Source organism: Acinonyx jubatus, chromosome D4, assembly GCF_027475565.1.
Source record: "Acinonyx jubatus isolate Ajub_Pintada_27869175 chromosome D4, VMU_Ajub_asm_v1.0, whole genome shotgun sequence".
NCBI classification, from domain to species: Eukaryota; Metazoa; Chordata; class Mammalia; order Carnivora; family Felidae; genus Acinonyx; species Acinonyx jubatus.
The window spans coordinates 78,874,852-78,900,349 of record NC_069391.1 but is presented as its reverse complement, the minus strand read 5'-3'; the positions used below and the strand labels follow the sequence as shown (position 1 = coordinate 78,900,349).

General features: G+C 40.4%; 3 protein-coding genes across 6 annotated transcripts in view; 2 read left to right on the top strand and 1 right to left on the bottom strand.

Moving 5' to 3' along the window:
- CD4H9orf85 (chromosome D4 C9orf85 homolog) overlaps positions 1–4,284 on the top strand; it is a 108,371-nt gene extending 104,087 nt beyond the window's left edge. Inside the window, exon 3 of the mRNA XM_027041041.2 lies at positions 365–4,284. Coding sequence (XP_026896842.1) covers positions 365–410 — 46 coding nt within the window. The 3' untranslated portion in view covers positions 411–4,284. The remainder of the gene's footprint in view (positions 1–364) is intronic.
- Positions 4,285–15,790: 11,506 nt separating this feature from the next.
- Positions 15,791–24,871, bottom strand: CD4H9orf57 (chromosome D4 C9orf57 homolog). Of its 3 annotated transcripts, none has more exons than XM_053205276.1 (4): positions 24,721–24,871; positions 24,118–24,180; positions 19,091–19,240; positions 15,791–16,224 (listed from the first exon to the last, which is right to left on the bottom strand). In XM_053205276.1, the coding sequence occupies exons 2-4, from the start codon at positions 24,149–24,151 to the stop codon at positions 16,100–16,102; spliced, it is 309 nt and encodes a 102-aa protein (XP_053061251.1). In that variant the 5' UTR covers positions 24,152–24,180; positions 24,721–24,871; the 3' UTR covers positions 15,791–16,099. The 3 variants fall into 3 exon arrangements, with proteins under 3 accessions (XP_053061251.1, XP_053061252.1, XP_053061250.1); XM_053205277.1 differs by having other exon boundaries at positions 19,091–19,213; positions 24,122–24,180; XM_053205275.1 differs by having other exon boundaries at positions 24,122–24,180; positions 24,721–24,869.
- GDA (guanine deaminase) overlaps positions 19,142–25,498 on the top strand; it is a 171,257-nt gene continuing 164,900 nt past the window's right edge. For both annotated transcript variants that reach the window (XM_053205274.1, XM_027041037.2), the window contains exon 1: positions 19,142–19,360. The gene's annotated coding sequence lies outside the window, so the exon portion shown is untranslated. The remainder of the gene's footprint in view (positions 19,361–25,498) is intronic.

Here is a 25,498-nt window from a genome sequence, read left to right as displayed (position 1 = left end):
GTTTTTCTTAGTGGGCTAGTATATGAAGCAGAAGGGCACCTTGCTTTGGAAGAGGTTAACAATTTCTGGGAGATAGAGGAAGTAGTTCCAGAGAGGCTGACCTCAGGATTTTCAGAGTTCCGTAGAATTAAAGAGTAATAGTGACATTGCAGTAGCTCAATTTTATGGAACACTTACTAGGTGCCAGGCACTGCTCTAAATGCTTACACACACACACACACACACACACACACACACACACACACCAATTACAGGCAGGGGAAAGGGCAGGAACAGAGTTCCTGAGATACTAATAAGCCTGGCATGTTTGATGAATAGGAAGAGGTCAGTGTACTAAGAGCAGTAATGTTTTTTCTCTTCACAGCAAGCCAGCGAAGAAGGTATCGTCATTATCCAAATGTTGCAGATGATGAAACTGAGGCATGGAGAGGTTAATAATTTGCCCAAGATCACTCAACAAGTAAGTGGCAAGAACTCAAGAGCCCACACTTTTTAACCATGACACGCTGCTATTTATTGAGTGGACAATATGTATGGAAACTCTACACAAATTATTTATGACATGACCCTGAAAGATGGCCATTATTAGCCTCCTCCTTTGATAGATAAGAGAAGTGCGGAGAATCTGAGTAATTTCCCCGATGTTGTTCAGTGAGCTGGGACTCAAATCCAGATGTGCCTGATGCCTAAATCCATGCTTTTTGCTTTACATTCTACTACCTCTTAGTATCCCCAAGGAGGAGCCCTCTCAGACTGGACTGAGTAGCTGCTCTTTCCAATCTGAAGAAGTGCGGTGCTCAGAACTGAGCGTTTCAGGTGTTCTTGTTATTAATCCACTGAGACGCTTGGATTGAAAGAAAGTAGCTCTGGAGTCTTGCTCAGAGGGGAGTTGGGTCGTAAGGCCTAAGGGGCAGGACCCTCCCAGAAGTGATGACTGAGAATGTGATTTTAAAGCCCAAAGCCACAACTTCTCCTACAAGGCAGAGGTAGATAAAGTAACAACCACCAGGGAACTAGACAGGTGCATGAAATGACTTCGGGGGAAGCTCATTCTGTGCGCATTGCACCAGACCTGCTAGTCAGTCTTCTTTTTTTCATGTTTCCTCAATGATCTGACCCATTCGATACTCATTATCTTTCATATCTCCCAAGAGGAGACTTGTGGGGACTTTGGTTTTTGGCCAAGAGAAGTCCAGGGTCATGCACGTACACAAGTTCTTCAGGTCTTATTTCTCTGAATATTTTTCCATATTCCTCATTAATCTTAAATATCTCTTATGATTATTTCCTAACAGTCAAATTCTTCCAAATGTATTACCAAATGTAATTGTGCATATATATGTGTTTGTGTGTGTTTGATGTTGAAGGGACTATTTATAATGACTATTATGTTCTCACGTTGGAGTTTTATAGCATTTAATCACCATGAAATTTGTACAAGGAACAACCTTTTGAAATCTAAAGGTCAGTGCCAAGATAATTAACATTTTAGACAGTAAGTTTACGGTATAATAGACCTACTGAAATCTTAGTCAAATTGGTTATCTATATTTAATCTTGTTAAGAATTCCTTCAAAGTTTCCACTGCTTATTTTCCTAGGGCTTTCCAGTCTTATGAAAAGAACTGAAATAGAGCTTTAAAACAATCTATTTCAATGAATCCATGTAGTAAATAGGTAGTGTTGCCATGAGTCAGTTATAACAAAAACCAAAACTGTATGAACATTATCAGCCTGTGATTATAAGGGTCTTTTCTGTTAAAGAAAGGATTTTTGTCCACAGGGCTCAGAATTCATGAAGTTATACTATTCTATAGATTATTACTTTAATTAACATCCAAGGGTAACCCTGCCAAGTGCAGCCTGGAAGTGAGGGGAGTTAATGGCTTCAGGAACAGCCCTCAACCAATGGGAATAAATGTTCCAGGCCTCCATCCTTCAGATGGACAACTCTACTTTTCAGGAGGTACCAGGGGTCAAGTTAGGAGTGACCTTGACAACGCACTCTTAATATTGGCTTTTCTTCCTTCCCTGATTCACTTTCCCCCACTCCTGTTTCCCAGAATCATCTCACAAATAAACAACCTGTCCTCAGTCCAAGTGCTAGTGTCAAGTTCTGCTTTAGGGAAAATCTGAATGAAGACATTTGGTACCAGATCTGGCTCTAGAAAGCAGACCATTGTAATGGGCCTCTTGAAATGTCTTACCTACTGATGTCATGGCTAGTGGTAAGTGGGGTGGTGTTAATCCTTTGCAATGCTATAGCGTCACAATTGCTAAGGTTCTTGGTGTATGCGTTGGGATGAGGTATAAACGAAAGGGAAAGCACTGAGTTGGTCAGAGGCCCAGAACTTGAGTGGTATGGGGCAGTGGTAATTTTAAAGATGGTGGAGTTGGCTGGATGTCTGCCTTGGAATCCCTGAAGGAAAAGAAGAGATGCAAGTCAGCCAACTATTAACTCAAGGGAGGCTGTAAATGCCAGAAGGCTTGCTTGGCAGCATATGTGGAGATCCTTGTTTCTTGTAGCTACAGGGCCTCCTGTGCTAACAAGCAGGCTCTCAATTTAATAATAAGGTGGCAGGTCTGCAAAGAATACTAGAATGCACAGCTTCCACCAGTCTCCCATGCTAAAGTCAGGGTTCCAGGGTAAATAAATTTGCAAGGATGTGTCTGAGAACCTTGGAGCCCTCCCCGTATTCCTCTGAACCCACCTAGCTGGCAGAAGCAGTGGTCCTCCTTGCTAGAGGAGAGAGAACAGCCTCCCTTCCCTGGAGACCATGCAAAGCCTTATCTAAGATGGCTGTGTTGCAAGATGATGTTTATTCTCAAGATCTGACACTCTCTGACACTCTCATCCGCACCTTCCAGCTCATTGCTTCCAGACCAATAACTAGGGTCAAGTCTCAGCATAACCCAAGAGGGGAGGTTTAATACCTGCTGTGATAGAAATAGATGTTCACCAAAATAATCTCAGGGCATGGATAGTCTGTACTGTGTAGAACCAAGGAAGCATGTGCAGGAATGGATTTTGACTGTGTTGAGGTGGATGAGGAGGTGGAGGAACAGAATATAGAGCTCGTTAGGGACAGTGAAATGATTCTGGAACACTCTCCCGTGACTCAGGATGAAATGTCCTGGCAAAGAAACATGCAGCTGGTTCCAATATCCTTCTGGGTGGCTGCGTGAAGCTTAAACATGATGTAGAAGCATATGGAGGACGGGGTCCCTATGCTCAGAGAGGTGGGCATGCTAGAATAGATTTAATAGATAAGATTGGGGAAGCTGCCTGCTGACTAGATTCTCAAAGAGGGCTCAGAAGGTACCCCTTTTATAAAGGAGATGAGGAATGCACTAGCAAGAGGCACCAGAATCACTGAAAGTGTCAGTGGTGGCTGCCTTTGTAGGCTGGGACTGATGGTAGTAGGTGCCGTTGCAGAAATGATCCTCCTGGTGTCGATGGGAGCAGTAAGATTTCAGAATAACAGAGACCAGTGGCAGCATGTAAGCATCAGGCGCAAGGGAGACATAGCTATTGTAATGACCAGCAAGAGGAGTGTCAGGCAGAGCGCCTTGACCTGCAAGGATCTGCAGTGATGGTTAATAGACTATGGTGTTCTCGAGGCTGAGACAAACGGGTCACCAACTGGGGAATGCTTGATTACTATAACCAGAAAGAAAATAAGACTTGATGAGCCAAAGAGTGATGTCAGTTTCCACTATAAATGACTTCTCTTCCGGTTTTCATATTTCAGTAGTTCTGACACACAAAGCCTTCTGAAAGGGGGGGTGGGTCCCTGAAGGTAGGCTTCTGCAACCCTCCAGCAAGTAAATACAGTACATATTCCTGTAGTTCTTCCCCCCAGTAGAAGTCCACACTGGGGAAGTTTCATGTGAGCCCTGTCCATATAGGCGTAGGGTCTGAGCTCAAAATGTTAAAGGCTCCCCATTATATTCCTATGCAATTCAGTTGCATAACCTTTGCAAAAACCAGATGAATGGTTGCAATAAAGGTTGGCTATATAAACTTAAACAAAGGTAGCCCCAATGATAGCTGCTGTAATATATGTGGCATCTATTTGTTACAGATCTGCTACTCCATATGTGGCTATTGGAGTATGCCATAAGTGGCTGCTCCCCATATGGGGAATGTAGTTTCTTTTTTCCCCCCAATTCTGTCAGTAACAGATGTCCAAGGTGTTCACAACATGGAGCAGACAGTGATGTACTCACTGGCTTGGACTAAGGTTATATTAACTCTCCTGATAGCTGACACAAAATAATTTCCATGGACCTTGACCCTCTTGATATTTTGCAGCATAACATGTTGATCCATTATAGCATTGATATATTAATTTGACCTGGTGAACAGAAAGTAGCATATACTGTGTATGCTTTAGTTAGAGTTATGTTCTCCAAAGGATGAAAGATAAAATGAAAAATATTCAGAGGATTGCCATATTGGGACAGTTATTAGAGGTCCAATTGCCTGGGGTTTTCTGGGATATCTTCTTTCAGTAGAAAATCAAATTCTAGCACATTGTGCCCTCAGCCACTAAGAGGGAGGCTTACTGCTTATTGGGTCTCTTTGGATTTGGGACATAACCAGTTTTGAGTGGAGAGCAGAACAAGGGAGGACTTTACCGTAGGCTAAAGTTATACAGCAATCTGCCCCAAACTTGTGCTAAATGATCCAGCAGATCCAGTCATGCTGGGATGTATCTGTGCTAGATGTATCTATGTGTATATCTAGTGTTTAGTCTCTGACTTCCTCCACTAAGAGAATTGCAGCACAGATTTACAGGGTTCTGGACATAATCATGCCTTCTGTAGCAGAGAACCACTCACCATAGGAAAAGAGGTTCTGTAGAGACTGAGTAACTGATCATAGTGATGAGAATAGTGTTGCTCACCATGGGCTGGACATCATCATGACCACTGAGTCACAGGAGCTGCCACAATCCATCGTATGATGAAATGGTTCATAAACGTCACGTCCAAGCAGGTCTAGAGAGTGTCACCTTTGTGACACTAGTGCCTTTTCCTCAATTCATGCACATGATCTCACAGTAGCCTCTAGATGATCCAGTGGTAGGAGAGGAAAATTCTTGTGTCTGGTTCATCAGTGTATTGGAGGAAGAAGAAGATGGACAGTTGTCACACTATAGTCATTCAATATTGACTTTCAAGGACAGGCTGAAGGGAATTCTCCCAGTGGACAGAGATACAACTGGTACACTTGGTTGTTTGCTTTGTAGGGGAGGAGAAGTGGGCAGGGATATGGATACACATAGGTTTCCAGGCAGGGACAGATGGCTTGGTTAGTTAGTCAGGGACATGAAACTAGCAAGATTGGAAGGTTGGAGACATGAAGGTGGACCTATAGGAGTGGGCACAAGGGCATCTGCTCCAGGGGGATGCTCAATAACCAGGTGGACAGGATGACCTACTCAGTGAATAGCAGCCAATATCTCTCCTTGGCCACCCATTGCTTGAGCAAGGAGTTGGCCACACTGGTAGGAATGGAGGCTCTGCCTTTTCCCAAAAGAATGGGCTGCCTCTCATAAGGCAACCTGTTGGCTACTGGCTACTGCCAATGCTGAATTTCCAGCATGTTAGCGTCAGAGAAGGAAATCGCACCCTCAATAGGGTATGCTGTCTGAAGGACATCAGCCAGCTGCTTGGTGGCAGGTTGATTACATTAGGCCTCTTCCACTTTGGAGGTGACACTTCAGACCGTATTCTGCCAGTCTATAGCTGGGACTTGATTCTATTTAAGGAGAAATACAATTCTTTTGAGAGTAGAATCATAAAGAGGATTTATAAAATTCTTTGAGGTATTTCTGGTTTCAGCATAATCACTAACAAACCATTTGGCCTCATTCCCTCCAGTTCTTCCTTTAGTGGACATGAGGTGGGACAGTGACCCATTACCATTTTTCATGAGAGAGCCTTTATTTAAAAAAAAAAAGGTTGTAAATGGTTTCTCCATGAGTAAAAAGTCCTAGTCCCAACTTCTCAGGTTTTCCTGCATATCTAACCCCCCTCTAAATTTCTAGCATTGCTTTCTTACCAGAAGCACATGAGTGTTTGCCTAGTCTTAACAAAAAAGATTCTGACATTTTGAACCATCTTTATAGTAACATTAATTAAAGCAGTGACGGGGCACTTTCTCCCTGCTAGTCGCTAGGCTAGGTGTTTTTAATAAGGTATTTCATTTACTTTCCAGAATAACTGTACCGGGTAAATGTTATAATCACATTGTCGACGAGGACACCAAGGATCAGAGAAGTTAGATAACTTGCCCACAGCTGGCCAGTTGGGCAGCTAGGATGGAATCCACCTGTGGTCTTCAGCAATGTGTAGAAGATTCTCACTTGTTTTTTGAACTTCAGAGTTACATAACCCATTGGACCAATTGATTCATTATGCTCCAAGCATTACCTTTCCTCTTCTCTTTTTCATCCCCAAGTATTTATTGGACGTCACATCACCTGCACAGGCACTGTTCCAGGTTTTGGCGCATTTACTAGCCACAGGATCACATGTGTTTTGGTAACGCAAGGCTCTTGCCTCTGCATTCGTTGGTGCAGGACACTGGAAACTAGAGATTACAGCTAGGGCATTTTGGCTTGATGGATGATGAGGAGAAAGGAGTGCAGGAGGCTGGTTGGCTGGACTAGCAGGGCGCGGTTATACCACTGTTGGCCACCAGATGGCAGAGGCGTCCAGGGCAGCGCAGCCGCAGGGAGGCTCTGGTGCGCTGAGGCCTGGCTACAGGCTTGACAGCCAAGGGCCGAAGGGTTTGTTAACACTGTTTTCACCAGGGACGTTCAGTTGCTTAGACAAATATAATTCAGAAAGATAGAGAATAGGATTCTCTGGTGACTTTCTTTTCTTTTCTTTTTTTAAGCTTTATTTATTTTGAGAGAGAGTACGCATGCACAAGCGGGGCAGGGGCAGAGAGAGAGAGAGAGAGAGAGAGAGGGAGAATCCCAAGCAGGCTCTGCCACAGAGCCTGATGCAGGGCTGAAACTCACAAACTGGGAGATCATGACCTGAGCCGAAATCAAGAGCCAGACACTTAACTGACTGAGCCACCCAGTTGTCCCTCTGATGACTTTCAAACAGGCTCATTGGGGTTCTGATGGGGGATTTATGCCCAGAAAATGAAATCTAGAAGAGTATGTGTCTGAGTGTGTGTGTGTGTGTGTGTGTGTGTGTGTGTGTGTGTGTTCGCGTGTACGCTTGTGTTATGTTTTGGAGGTGGGGGTCATTGGAAGAGATAGTTTCAAAGAAACGATCAACACAGAAAATGAACAAATGAACCAGACAGTAGACTAGATGTGATCAGCAGACAGGATCCAGAAGAAATGATTTGTATCTTAAGGTGAGTTATGTAACGTGAGTGAACTTCGGTTGTGATGAGGTTCTAGAAGGGGATTCTTAGCACTTTTTTTTGTTCCCCCAGTGCAACGAACCCATTTGATAGGCTGGTGAAATTTATGGGTCCTGTGGTAGACTATGTTTTACAAAAATGGCCTCAACCATATCTTGGGTCTCATTTTTTCCCAAAAGCTTATTTCTTTCCCACCAAGTGGTGGAGTCTGTGGACTCTCCCCATGAACCTGCGTGGGTCTTCGTGGCTGCCTCAACTCATAGAGGAGGGTGAAGTGCCACAGGACTTTGCAGATAAGCAATAAAAGATGGTACAGCTTCTGTCTGGCTTTGTCTCTTGACACTCTGAGCTGCCATTGTCGGAAGTTGGGCAACCCTGAAGCTGCCATGTTCAACCACATGGAAATTCTCTGAAAGAGATTCGGGGCAGGGGTGGCGTGGGGAATTAAAGAGTACATTTATCATGATGAAAAAAATGAACAAAAATTCAAAAAGTTAAAAAAAAAATTAGAGATTCTGAATGAGCTCTGCCCTGTCCTAGCCCCTGGCTGTTCAGGTCCTCCCAGCCTAGGTGCTAAACACGTAAATGGATCATTCCAGTCCCAGCTACTCTGTATTTCCATGAGACCGCAAGCAGGAATTCCTCAGTGGAGCTGTCAGCCCCAGAACCATGAGAGATAATAATAATAATCAGAGGATCGTTGTTTTAAGCCATGAAGTTTTGTGGTGATTTGTTACATAGGAACAGATAACACAGATAGACCCTTTTTCAGAATACTCTTTCCAAATGCTTCAAATAAAATATGTAGGATTACAAAGGAATATTGAAATATGAAATACCCTAATAAATGATAATACATGTGCTTCTTTATTATTAGTGCTGGATATGATGACTACTCTAATTTCTAAGCGTTGATGAGCATAAGTGATATCTGGAGATAGTCTGCATAACAAAAGTTTTTGTCTGTAAAACAAAAATATGATATAAAAATATCTTACTTTTTTGATAACAAAGTCACAGCTACCTCTATTACTATCGTGACATGCTGGTTTTATTCATTATAGAAGGAAGTGCTCAATTTCAGTTACAGATGAGTGAAAATAAAGGAAACAAGGTATAATTTTTTTTCTCCAAGTTCTTGGATTGCTTTCCTCCACCCCCACACCCATTGGGAACCATCAGCAGTGGGTGCTTGTGAGACTCTCAGGGACTATAAAACAGTCCTGTCTTTTCTGGATGGTGGAAGGGAGGGTGTGACATCAAGTCCTTGCCAGAGATCATGTGACTCTTCCGTACCAGTGTGTTTTCCCAAGCCACTGCTCTGCTCCTTTTCTCTACAGCTGTTTTGTCTTGCATTCCCCTTTCATGGATCTGTTTCTCTCTTTGTACCATGGCCCTTTCTTCTTCCGTGATCCCTCCTCATCATGGAATTAAATGGTGATCTTTAGTTTTTAATTTTTTTAAATGTTTATTCATTTTTGAGAGTGGGTCGGTGGGGAATACAGGATCTAAAGCAGGCTCAGTCCTGACAGCATAGAAGTCGATGCAGGGCTCAAACTCAGGAACTGTGAGATCATGCCCTGAGCCAAAGTCGGACACTTAACCGACTGAGCCACGAGCTGCCCCTCCAGACACTCCCATTTTTAGTATTGCTACTTATCCTGCCCTGCCCTTCTTGATGAAAACTTTCAGGGCAGAGAGAACGGAGTAGGTAGTGAGCATCGATCATGTACCAGATCCTCTGTAAGATCCAGTAAAGTAGATGCCATTGACTTTGTTTTACAAAGAAGGGAATTGAAGTTCAGAAAGTTGGGTAAACTGTTCAGGGTCACGCGATTAGTGAATGGTAGAACTGAAACTTAGAGCCTTGGTATTTTTTAGCTTCAGAGACTCTGCTCTTCTTGTGACATAGACCTTATTCCACTTCACCCCAGGGTTGAAGCTTAGCCACTTTTCATATGCTAAGTCCTAACATGTGTTCCTTTTCTGCAATAACCTGAACATAGTCTTGAGCCTTTATACATTGCTTTCTCATTTCCTGCTGAACCACATTTGATGAATGTCTTTCTAAAAGTTCTCTTCTCTTTTCTCATTCTTTATACTGACCTTATTTTTTTGACCTAGATGCTAGGTGCACGAATCTATCCCCAGCTATTATTTCCCCCTTGAGCTTCAAATCCATATGCCCAAATACCTAGTGCCATTTTCATAGGTGAATGCAACTGAAAATTCAATAAGCTGGACTCTCTCTTGGCCTTCCTTCCCACTGTCTTTTTCTACAGACCACCTCCGTCACTGTGGCAGATTCTGTGGAAGGGCTCTTTTGGAACATCTCTTCCAGCCTCTATTAAGTGGACTTCTCCATTGCAGAAGTTGGGCCATTCTTTCTCTTCTCTTCTACCACGAAATTTCCCAGGGTCCCAGGGTTCAGACCTACACTCATTCCTCAAGTGGTCTCGTCCAGGTCAAAGGTATTTAATAACGTATTTTTGCTGATGAACCTCAAATTTCTCTCTCTCCAGCCAGACCTCTCTCTTGAGTTCAGACTTGCATATTTGACCGCATGTGAGCATCTCCATAGGGGTGTCTAATCAGCATCTCAAGCTTAATATATCCAGAGGAGAACATTGAGGTTCCTGCTGCCTATAAATGCTCACCTTCCACGTCGTAGATGACTTACCTTCTATCTCTTTCAGGTCTCCACTTAGAGATGGCTTGCTCTACCCATCCTGTATAAAATAGAGCATGTAGGGGCACCTGGGTGGCTCAGTCGGTTGAGCGGTCGAACTTCGGCTCAGGTCATGATCTTGCGGTCCATGAGTTTGAGCCCCGCATCGGGCTCTGTGCTGACAGCTCAGAGCCTGGAGCCTGTTTCAGATTCTGTGTCTCCCTCTCTCTGCCCCTCCCCCGTTCATGCTCTGTCTCTCTCTGTCTCAAAAATAAATAAACGTTAAAAAAAATTAAAAAAATAAAATAAAATAGAGCATGTATCATCACCTTAATCCATCTAACTTTATTTCCACGGTATTTGCTTGTCATCAAGTTATGAGACATTAGGTTATTTATTGCTTGTTCCACTACAACGTAAGATCCACTACAAGGTAAGCTGTCTAAAAGCAGGAACTTGTCCACTGGTGTATCCCTGGAACCTGGAAGGCTTCCTGCACTTAGTAAGTGCAAGAAATACTTCTTCTTAGATGCCCGCTGCCACTTACCTATTGTAGGTACACCATCATCTCTCACCTGGCTTGCAGCAAAAGCCTAAATGCTCTCCTAGCCTCTAGTTCCACTTATTTTCCAAACTGAAGCCACTTTGACTTTCCTAAAATGAAAAGCTGTTCATCCACTGCCCTTAGGCTTTTCTGGGGGAGATTCTGTGTTCTTCAGGACTCTGGATCTCAAGCAACAGAAACCTCCAATCTCCCAGCTGTTCTGGTTGATTCCCCACCGTTCAGATTTTGGCTTAGTCATACTTGCTTTGACAGCCTTTTGTGACCATCATTGGGGTGGGTACCTTCCTTTTGAACTCCATATATCATCCTGTAATTATTAATATTTCAGACCTACTATATTATATGACAAATGCCTATTTTTGTGATTTCTTCACGCATACTGGAAGTAACTGCGTGAACATCTAAATTACTCACTGATGTATCCGCATCACCTCCACTGTACCTGACATGTAGGAATTGATCGGTAAATATTTATCAAATTAAAGAGTCCTCTATGCTTCCCATTCCTACCGTCACTGACTACTGCTTCTTGCTGTCTCTTCTCTCTGCATAATCAGAGCTGTAACTCTACCTGGCCACTATGCTATTGCCCCAGGGCTCTGAAATCTACAGTGTGTCAATTTTTTTTAAATTTTTAAAAAATGTTTTTATTTATTTTTGAGACAGAGAGAGACAGAGCATGAGCAGAGAAAGGGCAGAGAGAGGGAGACACAGAATCTGAAGCAGGCTCCAGGCTCTGAGCTGTCAACACAGAGCCTGACGTGGGGCTCGAACTCACACACTGCGAGAACATGACCTGAGCCGAAGTCGGACGCTCAACTGACTGAGCCACCCAGGCGACCGGCAGTGTGTCGATTTTAAAAATGATTGTGCAATTAATCCAACAGCACATGCATGTAGGATCACTGAGCTTAATACCTAGTTAGCAAGAATAATTAGTTGAAACAGGAAACCACCAGATGGTAAGTATTATCAATAACACCAATATAGGAGCCAAGACATGAATTCCAAAGTTAATTTGAGGGCATATTTTGTGCTTGCCCTGGCACCAAAATTTCTAGTTATGACTCTGTTTGGAAGTTCCTTTCTACACAATAATTTCTGATGGCAGATCTCTTGACTTTATTCACTGTCTGTGGGCAAGAGAAGGTAGAAAATACACTCACACCACCAAGTTATGGGAAGGATAGATTATGGGGCTGCCTTTCTGGATCTGTCCTGTTAATTGGAGTGTTAAGATTTGAGGTGCCACCAAAAGAGGTTACAGCATGACTTACCAGTGGTGGTCTGCAAAGATCAATGAAATATGCAAGATAGAAACGTGTCCACCAGCGAGTACAGCCACCTCTAGTGCCTTTAGTTCTAGGACCTTCAGAAATATGAGTTGGTGCCTTAGAGAATGTTTACTCTTCTGGACAATCAGTCAGTGCTGCAGTGGCCCCCGATCTCCCCAAGGATGTGGGTGTTTCCCATGTCTCCAGCATTCAGTTTTAGCCAGAAAAGTATCAGCACATGGAGTCCTCTACTGAAGAAAATTAAAACAAACAAAAAAAGATGACTGCCTGTGGACATAGCGTGCAACATTCAGGGCTCCGGACTTTCCCATTGTTATCTAACAAAATTTTTCTTTCTGTCCAAAGTCCTGAGTCAGACTCAGAGTTGCTTTGGAAACTCAAGAGGTCAGTCATCAACCATCCCATTTCCTTCTATTTCTTCACTCTTATGCTTCTTTCAGAGACTCCCAAGTCTTGTGTCTCATACAGCTGTGCCAAGGAGTCTGTCGTATCATCACGCTGGCTCAGCTTCTTGTCTGCTTCTATGGCTCCCCCAGGGCCTGGCATTTGTTATGGAGAGAAGATCACATAGTACATCACACCACAAGCCTCCCCCCCGCCACCTATGAGCTATGGGGCCTCAGACTCCTCATCAGTATACTGGGGAAGACAGCAGTGGCCATCTCACTTATAAAATGTTCTCACAGGAACTTCTGAAAATCTTGTAACTGAGTGCCAGCAGGACAAAACATCCTATCCCTCCTCTGCTAATGTAATAAATTCCGTCTCTTCCCTGCCACATCTTCCATATGCCCCCAGTTGATTGATTGCAAAGGCTTTCTCATAAGTAAATTATGGGGCATTCACCACTGAAGCTTCTATTTCAGTTGCAGGAAAGAATGTTATTAACAAGGAAGCCAACCTCGTATTCAGAGGATCAAGCGAGGTCCTCAGATCCATTGACCCCTCAGTCTGATGTCTTATAAACTGATAAAAATCAGGCTATCACTTTGTCTTTAGGTGTGAGGGATAAGCAAAGAATAAACTTTTATCTTGAATGGATAGAGGCTTGAGTGGGAGGTGTAGGCTGGAAAGATGTGATCACATGTCTATAGGCCATCTGTGTGTTTCAAGGGAAATCATGACTGAGAAATTGTCAGGATGAAAGGGACATAATAGGACACTGAGATACCTCTCTTGAAATCAGATTCGTGTAAACCAAGTGTTGGGTGTGTAAACCTTGGGTGGAGGGGAGACACCATATCATCCTGTGCATGATCAAATGTATTTGTTTCCCATGACAAATACTATAACAAATCATGTAAAAAGAAAGCAGATGTTCTGTAACTGTGTATAGTGTTGGATGTTAAGGTACATGTATGGTGGTGATCGTTTTGTAATACACACAAATATCAAATAATTATGTTTCACACCTACAATGAATATGTTACAGGTCACTTATCTCTAAAATTTTTTTTTTAACATTTATTTATTATTGAGAGACCGAGAGACACAGAGTGTGAGCAGGGGAGGGCTAGGGAGAGGGGGAGACACAGAATCCGAAGCAGGCTCCAGGCTCTGAGCTGTCAGCACATAGCCCGACGCAGAGCTCAAACTCACCAACTGTGAGGTCATGACCTGAGCCGAAGTCGGTCACTTAACCAACTGAGCCACCCAGGCACCCCTCTAAAATTTTTTTAAGCAAATTTATCTTACCATTATGGGTGTTAGAGGTCGAAAATGTGTCTGCAGGGCTTTGTTTCTTCTGGAAACTCTAGAGGAGAATCTGTTGTCTTGATTTTTCCAGTTTCTAGCGGTTGCCCACATTCCTTGGCTTGTGACCCCTTTCTCCATGTTCAAAGCCAGCATGGAGTGTCTGCAAATCCCTCTCTGACCATCTTACTTCCCTGTTATAAAGACCCTTGTGATTGCATTGGGCCCACCCAGATAAATCCAGGAGAATCTAATCTCAAAATCTCTAAGCTCATCTACAAAGTCCCCTTTGCCACCATAACATAACATATTCCCAGCTTCCAGGGATTAGAATGTGGGCATCTCTGGAGAGGCATCATTCAGCATACCACATCAAGGATGTGAAAATTATTTTTGTTCTGTGTGACTTTTGGGTCACGTTGGCATGCAGGTAGTCAAGTGCTCCAGTGATGGGCACTGCTTGTCAAGACTTCCATTTCTCCTTTAGGTTTCCTGGACTCCACTGTGCTACAGGAGTGCTGACCATGTAACCAGGGTCTGTCTCCTAGACCTTCAGCACCAGAGGAGTCAATGTCAAGTCATAAAGTATGGGGACTTGAAGGGATCTGAGAGATTATGTGATCCAATCCTTTTCATTTTGTACGTGAGGAGGATGAAGTACAGAGACTCCAAGGTGACCTGCCAAGGTCAATGCCCAGTTAGTGGCGCAAAAAAGGGGTACCTGCTTCCTTCTTTTCTTCTCGTTACATCACTGGGATTTCAAGTTAAGTTTGGGAAGCTTTATGGAGCTAGTCACCGATTGTCTGAGCTTGTCATTTTTTTCCTCCTGTGACATTGGGTAAATAACATTATGTATAAAAAGACAACTAAAAGTCGTGTCTCCATGAAGTTCGCCAATCTGTTTAACAATGTGGCTAATGTGTAAAGTGACAGAATAATGGCAAATGAACTTAAATCTTAGGATGAAGAAACTTTTTCCTTAGTTCATAAATATGGTCTAAATCCTTGGGCTTTTTTTTTTTTTATAAATTTTTTAAAAATGTTTATTTATTTTTGGGAGACAGAGAGACAGAGTGCGGGAGGGGCAGAGCATAAGGGAGACACAGAATCTGAAGCAGGCTCCAGGCTCTGAGCCGTCAGCACAGAGCCCGATGTGGGGCTGGAACCCACAAAGCGTGGGATCAGGACCTGGGCTGAAGTTGGACACTCAACCGACTGAGCCACCCAGGAGTCCCCACTTTTTTTTTTTTACACTTCTTTTTCTTCAATGGGTATAGAAGAGCATTTATTGATGGCCAGCTGTATGTGAGATACTGCTTTAGGTTCTGAGGAAAAGACAGCAAAGAAGGTTTTGTGGCGATGTATTATTTACCATTTGGGTTTCTCAAACTCCTGAAAACACAGAGAAAAACAACTTTAACATTTTAAAAGCAGTAACTTGGAGGCAGCTTAAGTAGAGCACTGAATGAGAATAATTGAATATGTGGTACAATATGGAGGCCAAAGTATATTCACAATCCTTTAAAATTCCTTGTGGATGGGCACCTGTTCTTTGCTCAAAATGAATTGCTTCGTCTGCCAATGTTAGAAGAGCCAAAGCACGGAGGCATGGCTATGGTGTGGAAATCCAGCATTTGGACAGATCCAAATACGGGCGGGGAAAAATAAGTGCGGGCGCCCGGGTGATTCAGTTGGTTAGGCGTGAGATGTTGGCTCAGGTCATAATCTCACAGTTCTTGAGTTCGAGCCCCGCATCTGGCTCCTTACTGACAGCTCAGAGCCGGAAGCCTGCTTTGGATTCTGTGTTTCCCTCTCTCTCTGCCCCTCCCCTGCTTGCACTGTCTCTCTCTCTCAGAAATAAATAAACATTAAAAAAAAAAAAAAAAGAAAGAAAGGAAAAATAAGTGTCAACTCTCACACCTGCCAGAGCTCTTTGCATTTGGGTTCATAGATCTCACAGGCCTGGTTTGCTTATTTGTGACTTGTTTTTCCTATGGAATTTGTTAAATCAGTTCCTCCTATGCCATAAATTACTCCCCAAAAACAAGGCAGTTTGCTTTGGACGCCAAATGAACATTCTGAGGTCCCTTGGTATCTTGTAATACAGTCCATTTGTAACTGTATTTCGGAATGCGGAAATATTTAAGGAAACCAGTAAACTAGAGACGATATGCATTATTTGCCTCAGGGAAATACGTTTTTATTTCTTTGTAGCTTTGAAGTCACCAGAAAGGGAACTGAGCAGAAAGAGGAGAGGAGAGTCATAGTGTTGAAAAAGGATGTTTCTGGGAGAAGTTGGAGGTGGTGGGGAAGAAGGGGGGCACCTTGAAAACCAGAACTGGTTTTAGACCACAACTCGTATGACCTGCAGAGATAGGAGGTGTTTTGCAGAGGGTGGATTAATGGCAGCCTGTTGTCTTGTGATGATCAGATCAGACTCTGAGGCAGTTGATCAGTCAAACAACTTGGAAATGGGCCACTGGCTCAAAGATTGCACAAGGAATAAAGGCAACAGTGAGTAGAGAGAATTCCAGAAGGCTTTGTTATTCTCTTGAAGCACTCATCTTGGGTCTCTGTGCAACCTTGAATGGCATACCACTGAATTCCACCTGAGGGAAACAAAAGAGGTAGGGTTGGGGTGCCCGGCTGGCCCAGTCAGTACAGCATGCAAATCTATCTTGGGGTTGTAAATCTATCATGGGGTTCAAGCCCCATGTGGGGGGGGGGGTAGGGCAAGGAAATTCCTTGTGAAGTGCAACCTACCTGGCTTAGATGCTTCAAACTAACAGGTTAAAAAAAAAAAAAGTAACAGCGTTCCTGGGTGGCTCAGTTGGTTAAGCATCTGACTTTGGATCAGGTCATGATCTCAGGGTTTGTGGGTCTGAGCCCTGCTTTGGGCTCTCTGCTGTCAGCACAGGGTGCACTTCAGATCCTCTGTTCCCCTCTCTGCCCCTCCCGTGGGCTCTCTTTCTCTCTCTCAAAAATAAACAAACAAACAAAAGAAACAAAGACAAAGCAAAACTTCTAGGTTTATGAAGATACATTTTGTCTTTAAGAACTCCCACCTAAATGTATTCTGGTTAGCTACATTGCAATACAGTAGCTTTCAAATTTGAAAGCAAAATAGCTTTCAATTTCAGATGATAAAACCCGTGCAATTGCCACTGACTTGTAAAACTTTCTGAAGTGTTAGCTTCCATTATCATTCCCCAGCTTAACCCAGGTCATGAGTTATTCAAAGGGCTTAATCCACAGAAGGATCATTTGGATGTGTAAGTGCTTCTCAGAAAGGGAAGTGTGTCCTTGACTTCGTTTAATTTTCACCCTGATTTTGGAAGTAATGCATGTTCACTGCACAAAATGTGAAAAATAAACACAAGTGCAAAATAAGGGATAGTGTTGTCCTGTAATCCTGCCCAGCCTCCCTCCCCCCCCCGCCCCCCGCCTTCCACGTGTATGAAGGGAGAACACGAAGGAGCAGTTCCCCAAAGGCAGCCAAACGTGTAATGGTTGGAAACTTCTCAAAACAGTAGTCACTCAACCAGGGGCAGTTTTGCCTCCCACCTCCAGGACAGTAGATAATGCCCAGAAACATTTTTGTTGTTACAACTTGGAAGATCTTACTTGCATGGAGTGACATGCTAAACCTCCTACGGTCCATAATATAGCCCTGCATAACAATGAACTATCCTGCCAAAGTGTTAATAGTGTCAAGGGTGAGAAACCCTGTTAATAAAGCTCTCAAAGTGTTCCAGTTCTATTTTTTTCACGACAAAATTTGCGAGTTAGGAAACTGCTGTGCCCACGACACTGGAGTCAGACTGGGTCCTTGACCGGTCAAGAGCCATTGTCAATATTTTGACACATCAGCCTCCAGACTCATGTGCAGAGACCTTTGGCACTTGTTCTGAAGTTCAGCTGCCTTGATGAGTGAGTATGTGTCCACATTTTGAAAGACAAGAGCAATCACTGGGAGCCAACATCTCATGGCTCCAGGGGTCCCTGGCACCTCTCCCCTTCTAGAAAGAAGGGGCTCTGACCGGCAGAGGCATGAGCCAGAGGGAACACGGGGCTTAGAGAGTGGACTGAATAAGCACAAATAACCCTCTTAATACCAAAACCCATCACGTGGGACCCCCAAGTTCTCTTCCTCTCTCCCAACTAACTTTGATCTCTAACTTTTTCTTTTCTCCTTCCAACTCCATAGAGGAATTTAGAGTTTTGCCTTGTGGAGATGTTTATTCACGGTTGGTATTCCATGCCTACTGTTCTGCAACTGCCTTTCTTCTGCTCAAGAATGTCTTAGAGATTGTTCCCATGTTAACAAAGGGATCTAGTTCATGTAAGTGTTGCATAGCATTCCATAGCCTGAATATACATCTCAGTTTGTTTATTTGTTTGTTTATTGAGAGAGACAGTACCCAATCTGGGGAGAGGAGCAGAGGGAAAGGGAGAGCAAATCCTAAGCAGGTTCCACACCCAAGGCAGAGCTCGACACAGGGCTCGATTCCACAACCCTGAGATCATGGCCTGAGCTGAAATCAAGAGTCTGATGTTCAACCAACTGAACCACCCAGGCATCCTTACATCATAGTTTGAAGAACACTTCGCCCATAGATAAACATTTAGGTCATTTCCATTACTTTACAATTAAATATAATATTGAGGGATAACCTTGATAATCATGCTTTTTTGCGTTACATGTGAATATTTTACTGCAGTAGATATCAAGAAATACAATTGCTTTGTAGAAGGCTGTGTTCATTTAAAATTTCAATGGAAATTCCCAAATTGTCTAAAAAATTGCTAACCTAATCTAAATTATCACTGGAATCTTTTTTTCTGTTATTTATATTCCAACTATTTTCATCCAGTTTATTCTTTATCTTTAAATTTTGGGGGTTGTCGTTCATTTTATAGGTCTTAAAATATTGAAGTATTCAAATTTATCTTTCATTTCCTTTACAACGTAGGTCTTTTGGATGTTCAAGAGGCCTCCTCTCTTTCAGTCTTCTTTGGTATTTTCTTCTAATGTTGTCATCGTTTGGACGTTTGCACTTACCCTTTAACCTCTGCAGACAAGGCTGGCTTCCTAGGCATGTCACCTGTGCACTTGTACAGGCTCTGTGCTTAGGAGGGCCCTGCAAACTATTACTAATTTTTTGTGAGGATGTGAGTGGTGTGAATGAGGCAGTATAGACATTCACTTGAATTTGAATCTTGCCTCCAATACTCATCAGCTGTGTGACACCATGCACATGTCTTAATCTTCCAATGCCTCAGATTTCTCATCTTTAAAATGGGGGTAGTGACAAGATCAAGCCCATGTCATTGTTTTGTTGGTATAATGTCATCCAGGTTAAGGCCCTTAGGACAGCATCTGGCACATAGTAAATGTTTACTGATGTTTGCTTTTATATAAGGATTTCCTGTCGTCATTTTCATATATATATATTTTTAAGTGTCAAGACTTACCTTTCACGTGAATCTCTTTTATGCAGTACTGACCAGGTTTTGTTTTGCAGGTTCCAAAATCCAAAAGACATCCATGGAAAGGGATTGAGAGGTTGCATAATCTACAAATCACACCTCCAGCACCTCCAAGTACAGAAGATAAATAACTAGCTAAATAAATAAATAAATGAATAAATAAATAAAGGCAAAACAGAAGTGACGACCAGAAAGGAAAAAAAAAAGAAGAGACAAAGGGAGAGGGAAAAAAAATGTGATTTTCAACTGGAAAAGGTAAGCAACAATTAAAAAAAGAATTCTAAAAACTCATATAAATTAAAATTATTTTTATTTCGAGAGTGGGAGAAATTTCAAAGCATATGCTACATTCATGCAATTGGAAGCACCCAGAACGGATACTAATTAGAAATGAGGCCAGGTGGTCTAAACAATTTAGTTGGGAAAAATTTACTCGACTCCTCGGCACCTAATTAAATCAAACCAGTTATTTAGCCAGAAAATTGAATTTTAGCCATATAGTCACTATTAGGCGGCCCCCACTTCAATGTCTATGTATTGTACGTTCTCTGTGACTGTGTATTGCTTGATTAATGTTTACATATAGGTTATCTCCAGCATTCAAATCCAGCGGCTTAAAATGTTATTTGATTACATAGAAATGGCCCAGAGATTCTCAAACTTAGTCAGCATAAGCAAGATTGGAAGCTAGCTATTATCTAGAGGACTGGCTTCCAAATTTGACTGTGCATCTCATTTACGTAAACCGTTAAAATACAATAAACACAAATTCCCAGAGCCCCTATAGACCTGTATTAGAATATATAGGAAGTGAGGCTCAGAAATCTGTATTGTAGATATGCAGAAACAGTGGAGGGCATGTGATTTGGACACAGATGTCCAGACCAGTGTTTCAGGACCACTAGTTTCACTGAATTCAGGCAGCGCCTTTATAATAATTTCTACAGGGAGCCTTGGCTACTGATGGAGAGCTCATCACCATTAAAAACACCTCAGCCTGTTAAAAGATTCTTCTAAAATTGAGTCCAAATCTGCCTCAGTGTGCATAGTTTTCATCTTTTAACATAGGAAGACCATTGCCACGTCACTCTTATTCACTGATGACCCGAAGGAAGAGTTTATTAGACAGTTTGCACTTTGTATTTTTTCCATCTCCCTCTGCCATTTTCAGGGTTAGAAAAGATCACTTTTAAGAGAAAATAGTCGGCTGATGAGGCTAATTAACCTCTGTTGACTATTCTCATCTCAAGACACTTTGGAAATTTCACAGTTGGTTCTCTCTCTGAGCGAGGCAGACTTTCAATCCATAATCAACAATCCATCAACAAATATTTTCTTAAGAACTAAGCTTATGCCAAGGACCCTGCTAGGCAATTTACATGCATTAGCTCCATCATTGTTCACAGTAGGCCTTCGAAGCCAGTACTAAACTGCTCAAGTCTCACATGAAAGAAGACTAAATCTCAAGATTTTAAGTAGCTCGTACAAGTGGCAGAGACAGGAGTTTAAAAAAGGCTGTTGGAGGGTGCCTGGGGGGCTCAGTCAGTTATGCGTCTGACTTCGGCTCAGGTCATGATCTCACAGTTCGTGGGTTTGATCCCTGCATTGGGCTCTGTGCTGAGGGCCCAGAGCCTGAAGCCTGCTTCGGATTCTGTGTCTCCCTCTCTCTCTGCCCCTTCCCCACTCACGCTCCGTCTCTCAAAAATAAACATTGAAAAAAATGTAAAAAATAAAAAAATAAAAAGGTCTGTTGGAATCTCAAGTCCTTGTTCTAAGCAAGCACCCCATGTCCCTAGAGCTGCCTGCCTTTTTTGTATCCCAAACGTCCTGATCTTGCCCTCTTCTTTCTGGATGTTTTGATTCTTAGTAGATTCTGAGTCAGTTGCCTGCCCAGAATACTAGGGCTGCTTGGATCTTTAAGTCATGCCTGAGATAACTTTCCTCCTGCACTTGTGACCTCTGAGTCTCACCCCTTGCTCTTAGAGATCACTGCATGGCTCAGAACTGTGGTGCCAGGGGCTCCTCCGGGGTGGACAGCTCTTTCTCTGCCTTGCCAGAGACCCATGGATTGTTTTCCTGGGGGAGTTCTGCTCTGGCTTCTTTCCCTCCCTTTCACATAGTCCCTCCTCCTCCTGATCCCCCCACCCAGCATCCATATCTTCTTCCTAAAACCTTGGCTCTGACGTTATTTACAGTTGAAGATGAAACCTTAGCTTTTAGGCTTTTTTGTTGACTGTATCTGTTCATTTGCTTAAGTAATTATAAATATGTTCTCAGATCCCATGTCCTTTATTTCAGTGTCTTTTTTATCTGAAAATTTATTGTTGGTTTTATTAACATTAGCACATAAATATATGTCTTTGACAACTAAATTTACATCTTTGGGTTAAATGTAAAATGAATAGTTTCCTTAATGATTAATTCTGAAGTATGCTATACTATTTTATGACTTTATTTATTAACAGGAAACATCCAATAGATTACATTATTTATATAAATTATATAAATACAATCACATAATATATGACATATATAAATAGTATATAAATATATATTATATAAATAAAATAAATTTATTTAAATTTATTTAAAATCTATAAAATATATATTATATATTATATATATAAAATATATAAATATATATAGTATATATATATAAAATTATATAAAATATATAAATATATATAGTATATATATAAATATATAAATAGTATATAAATATATAAATAAAATAAATTTATTTAAATTTATTTAAAATATATAAATATATATTATATATAAATTTTTATAATGTAAATTTATATCTAAATAAGTTTAGAAATTTATATCTAAATAAGTTCTAGAATATATATGCTTTATATATATTTATATATTATATATACTTTATATATTGTATATACTTTATATATTTTTATATATTATACATATAATTTATATATATTTATATATTATACATATACTTTATATATTTATATAAATAAATAAATTATATAACTTAAAAATATAAGTGTATATTACATAAATATATATTATATATTAAATTACATACATAAATATATATGTTCATATTTATACTTTATATAGTATGTAAAGTTCTAGAGTATATATACTTTATATATGTTTATATTTATTATATATACTTTATATATTATATATATTTTATACTTTATATATATTTATATATTATACATATACTTTATATATATTTATATAAATAAATAAATTACAAAATTTAAAAATGTAGGTATATTATATAAATATAAATATATATTAAATTACATACATATATAAATGTAAATATATATTTATATTTATATAATATATAAAGTTCTAGAGTATATATACTTTATATATTTGTATGTATTATATATACTTTATATTTATATAAATTATATAGTTTAAAAATATGAATATAGATTATATAAATATAAATATATTATATTATTATACATAAATAATATATAATACAAATTATATAAATATAATTACATAATATGTAATATATTATATGTAATTATTTTTATAATTATATTATTGCTTATATTATTATAGCATCCATATGATTATTTAAAGGTATATTCTAAATAATATCTAGTTATTTAAATATATATTATATGATGATAGTGATATTTTTTATTTTAATTTTTTTAATGTTTATTTTTATTTTTGAGAGTTAGGGAGAGAGAAAGAGAATGCGAGCTGGGGAAGGGCAGAGAGAGAGGCAGACACAGAATCAGAAGCAGGCTCCAAGCTGTCATCCAGAGCCCGATGCTGGGCTTGAACTCATGAACGGTGAGATCATGACCTGGCCGAAGTCAGACCCTTAACCTACTGAGCCACCCGAGTGCCCCAACAATGATCCTTTTAAATAACCACTCCTTACCTCCTGGCACCCATTACTTCAAGGTTTCTATTTATGCAGAATTTTCTTCTTTTACCCTCACAACTTCCCTGTGTATCTGGCAAAATTAACATGGTCCCCTCCCTAAATCATTTTTCATGGTATGCAAGACACTGGGTGTGTTCTCATGTGGTCTTTCACCTATTCATATGCTCCTGTCCACATTTTTTACAAGAGACTAGTATAAGGACGTAAAATGCAAGAGAGATATTAGCTGACCAAGCACTTTAGGCATTTCAGTTGGTGACCCCAGTATTTGCTACTCATGGTCTCCAAGTCTCAATCTTAGAATTTTATCTCTGGGATGTGTTCTAGAGTCTCCCTACCGACATGTGGTCTCCAGACCAACAGCACCAGCATCACTTAGAAGCTTGTTGGAAGTGCAAACTCAGGCCCCACCCCAACCTGCATTTTGGCGAGATTCCCAGGTGACTCATTCATCCATTAAATCTTGTTGACTTTAAAAGAACCCTGGGTGCAGCATAGAGCAATTGTCTTCGTTATCATCTTACCGCTTTACTAGAGGGAGAATCCCCATGATGGTGCTTGAACATACCTGTTGGGAGGTATTACCTTCATACATATCTAAATAATTTGAGGAGACCTAGGAATTCTGTAAAAGGAATTGGAAGTGCCCTATTATCTCCTTTATTGGTTCTTTTATAAATGAAGGAAGATGGTGAAGAGCACATTTAACAGGCAAAGTGCTAGAAGGCCCATGTCTATGCTTTTTCGATTTAATTAATTTTCTTTGCCTTTTTTATAACAGCTTCCAGCCTCCTTTGGTTAGCTCCAGCCTAGTGATAACAATAGCAACATGGGGCCGGCGTCTAGCAGCGCAGTTTTCTCATCTATAAAATGGGAAATAACAGGACTTAACTCATAGGTTGTCATGAGGGTTCAATGAATTAATACAAATGAGATGTTTAGACCAGTTCCTGGCATATCGTAAATGCTCAATAAGTGTTAGGCCTAGTTGTTTAAAAGTGCTTCCTCAGGCCTTGCTATAAGCACCTTAATTACCTTATTTAAGGTCATCTTCCACTGATATTGTAATTCTGCAGACTCTTAGATAATTTACCCTCTTTTTGATTTATGCTTTCTTAATGACTTACCACCCAAGAGGCAGAGTAAGGTAAAAACATCACTGAAGACAATCCTCATTCTTTGATTTCTAGCCAAAAAAAGAAAATGGAAGGAAAGATACATCCCACAATTAAATCTTTCCTGGGGAGGAAGTAATAAAGTTACACATTTATGTTAGCTATTATAAAAAGGGAAATAACTAGCTGAGTTTTATTTTCTTAATTAAGACATGAAAGAGGGAAACTGAGGTAACTGTCTTTATCAAAAACTCACCATAAAACTTCTCGTTCCAGAATATTTTAAGTTTAGCTGTCTTTTTTATTACCAAATACCATTCCCTCCCTTACTTTCTTTCCTGAAATATAATTGCTTACAACAAAAACAAAAAAATGAAATGAGATTGATAATGTATAGAGAATAATACCGTTAAAAATCCTTCTAACTATTAGCCTAAAGGAAAATATTTATGTATGTGTTCTCATAAACTAATGCTTTCACTGCACATGATCATATTTATAAGGTAAAACATTACATGATAGTTAACAGTAATTAATACTTCTTAAAATTATGGGAAAGAAATAGATTGGCTAAAAAATAGCATTTTTTGACCTTTTCATTTATGACCTACCTGCCTTCTTGAAGGTTTTTGGGGAATTTTCCTAGGTTTGAATTTTTTTAGAGGTTAATGACGAGTAAAATTTCTGATGTAATGATGTCCGTTGTAACTGAAACCAACAAGGCAAGTTCCTGATCTACTACATTCCAAACAGTTTAAACAGTAAAAATCATCCAAGTCCAAGGAAATAAACAGGAACTTTTTCACTTGAGCACGCCTATGTCTACAGAACTTAAGTTCCTTACTCATAAAATCAATACAAGACTAAGTCAACACTTAAACTGATTAACTTTAAATTTGGCTAAAGATTTTTATGTTTACTATGCTATATATTAGTTCAGATATACAGAGCCTTCTAGGCATATATTTCTTCATTATATAAATTAGTTGGTTTTGATTTAAAAAAATACCATATAATCTTTATAGCAGAACTTAGTTGGTGTATTCAGAAAGCCATTTGATTTTAAAAAATAATGTTTATTTCTAAATGAATATTTAGTTCCAAATTAATGCATTCTTTTTGAAACAAAATACCAAGAATAGTAAAATCTCCCTTGACCATGTTCCCACCAAACCCCGTGGCTTCCCCAAATGTAACCACATTATCAATATGTTGGATATCTTTTTTTTAAAGCTTTTTATTTAAATTCACGTTCGTTAACACACAATGTTCGTTTCTGACGTACAATACAGTGCTTCAACACTCCCACACGTCACCTGGTGCTCATCGCAAGTGCACTGCTTAATCCCTATCATGTATTTCACCTATCCCTCTCCCTTCTGGTAACCA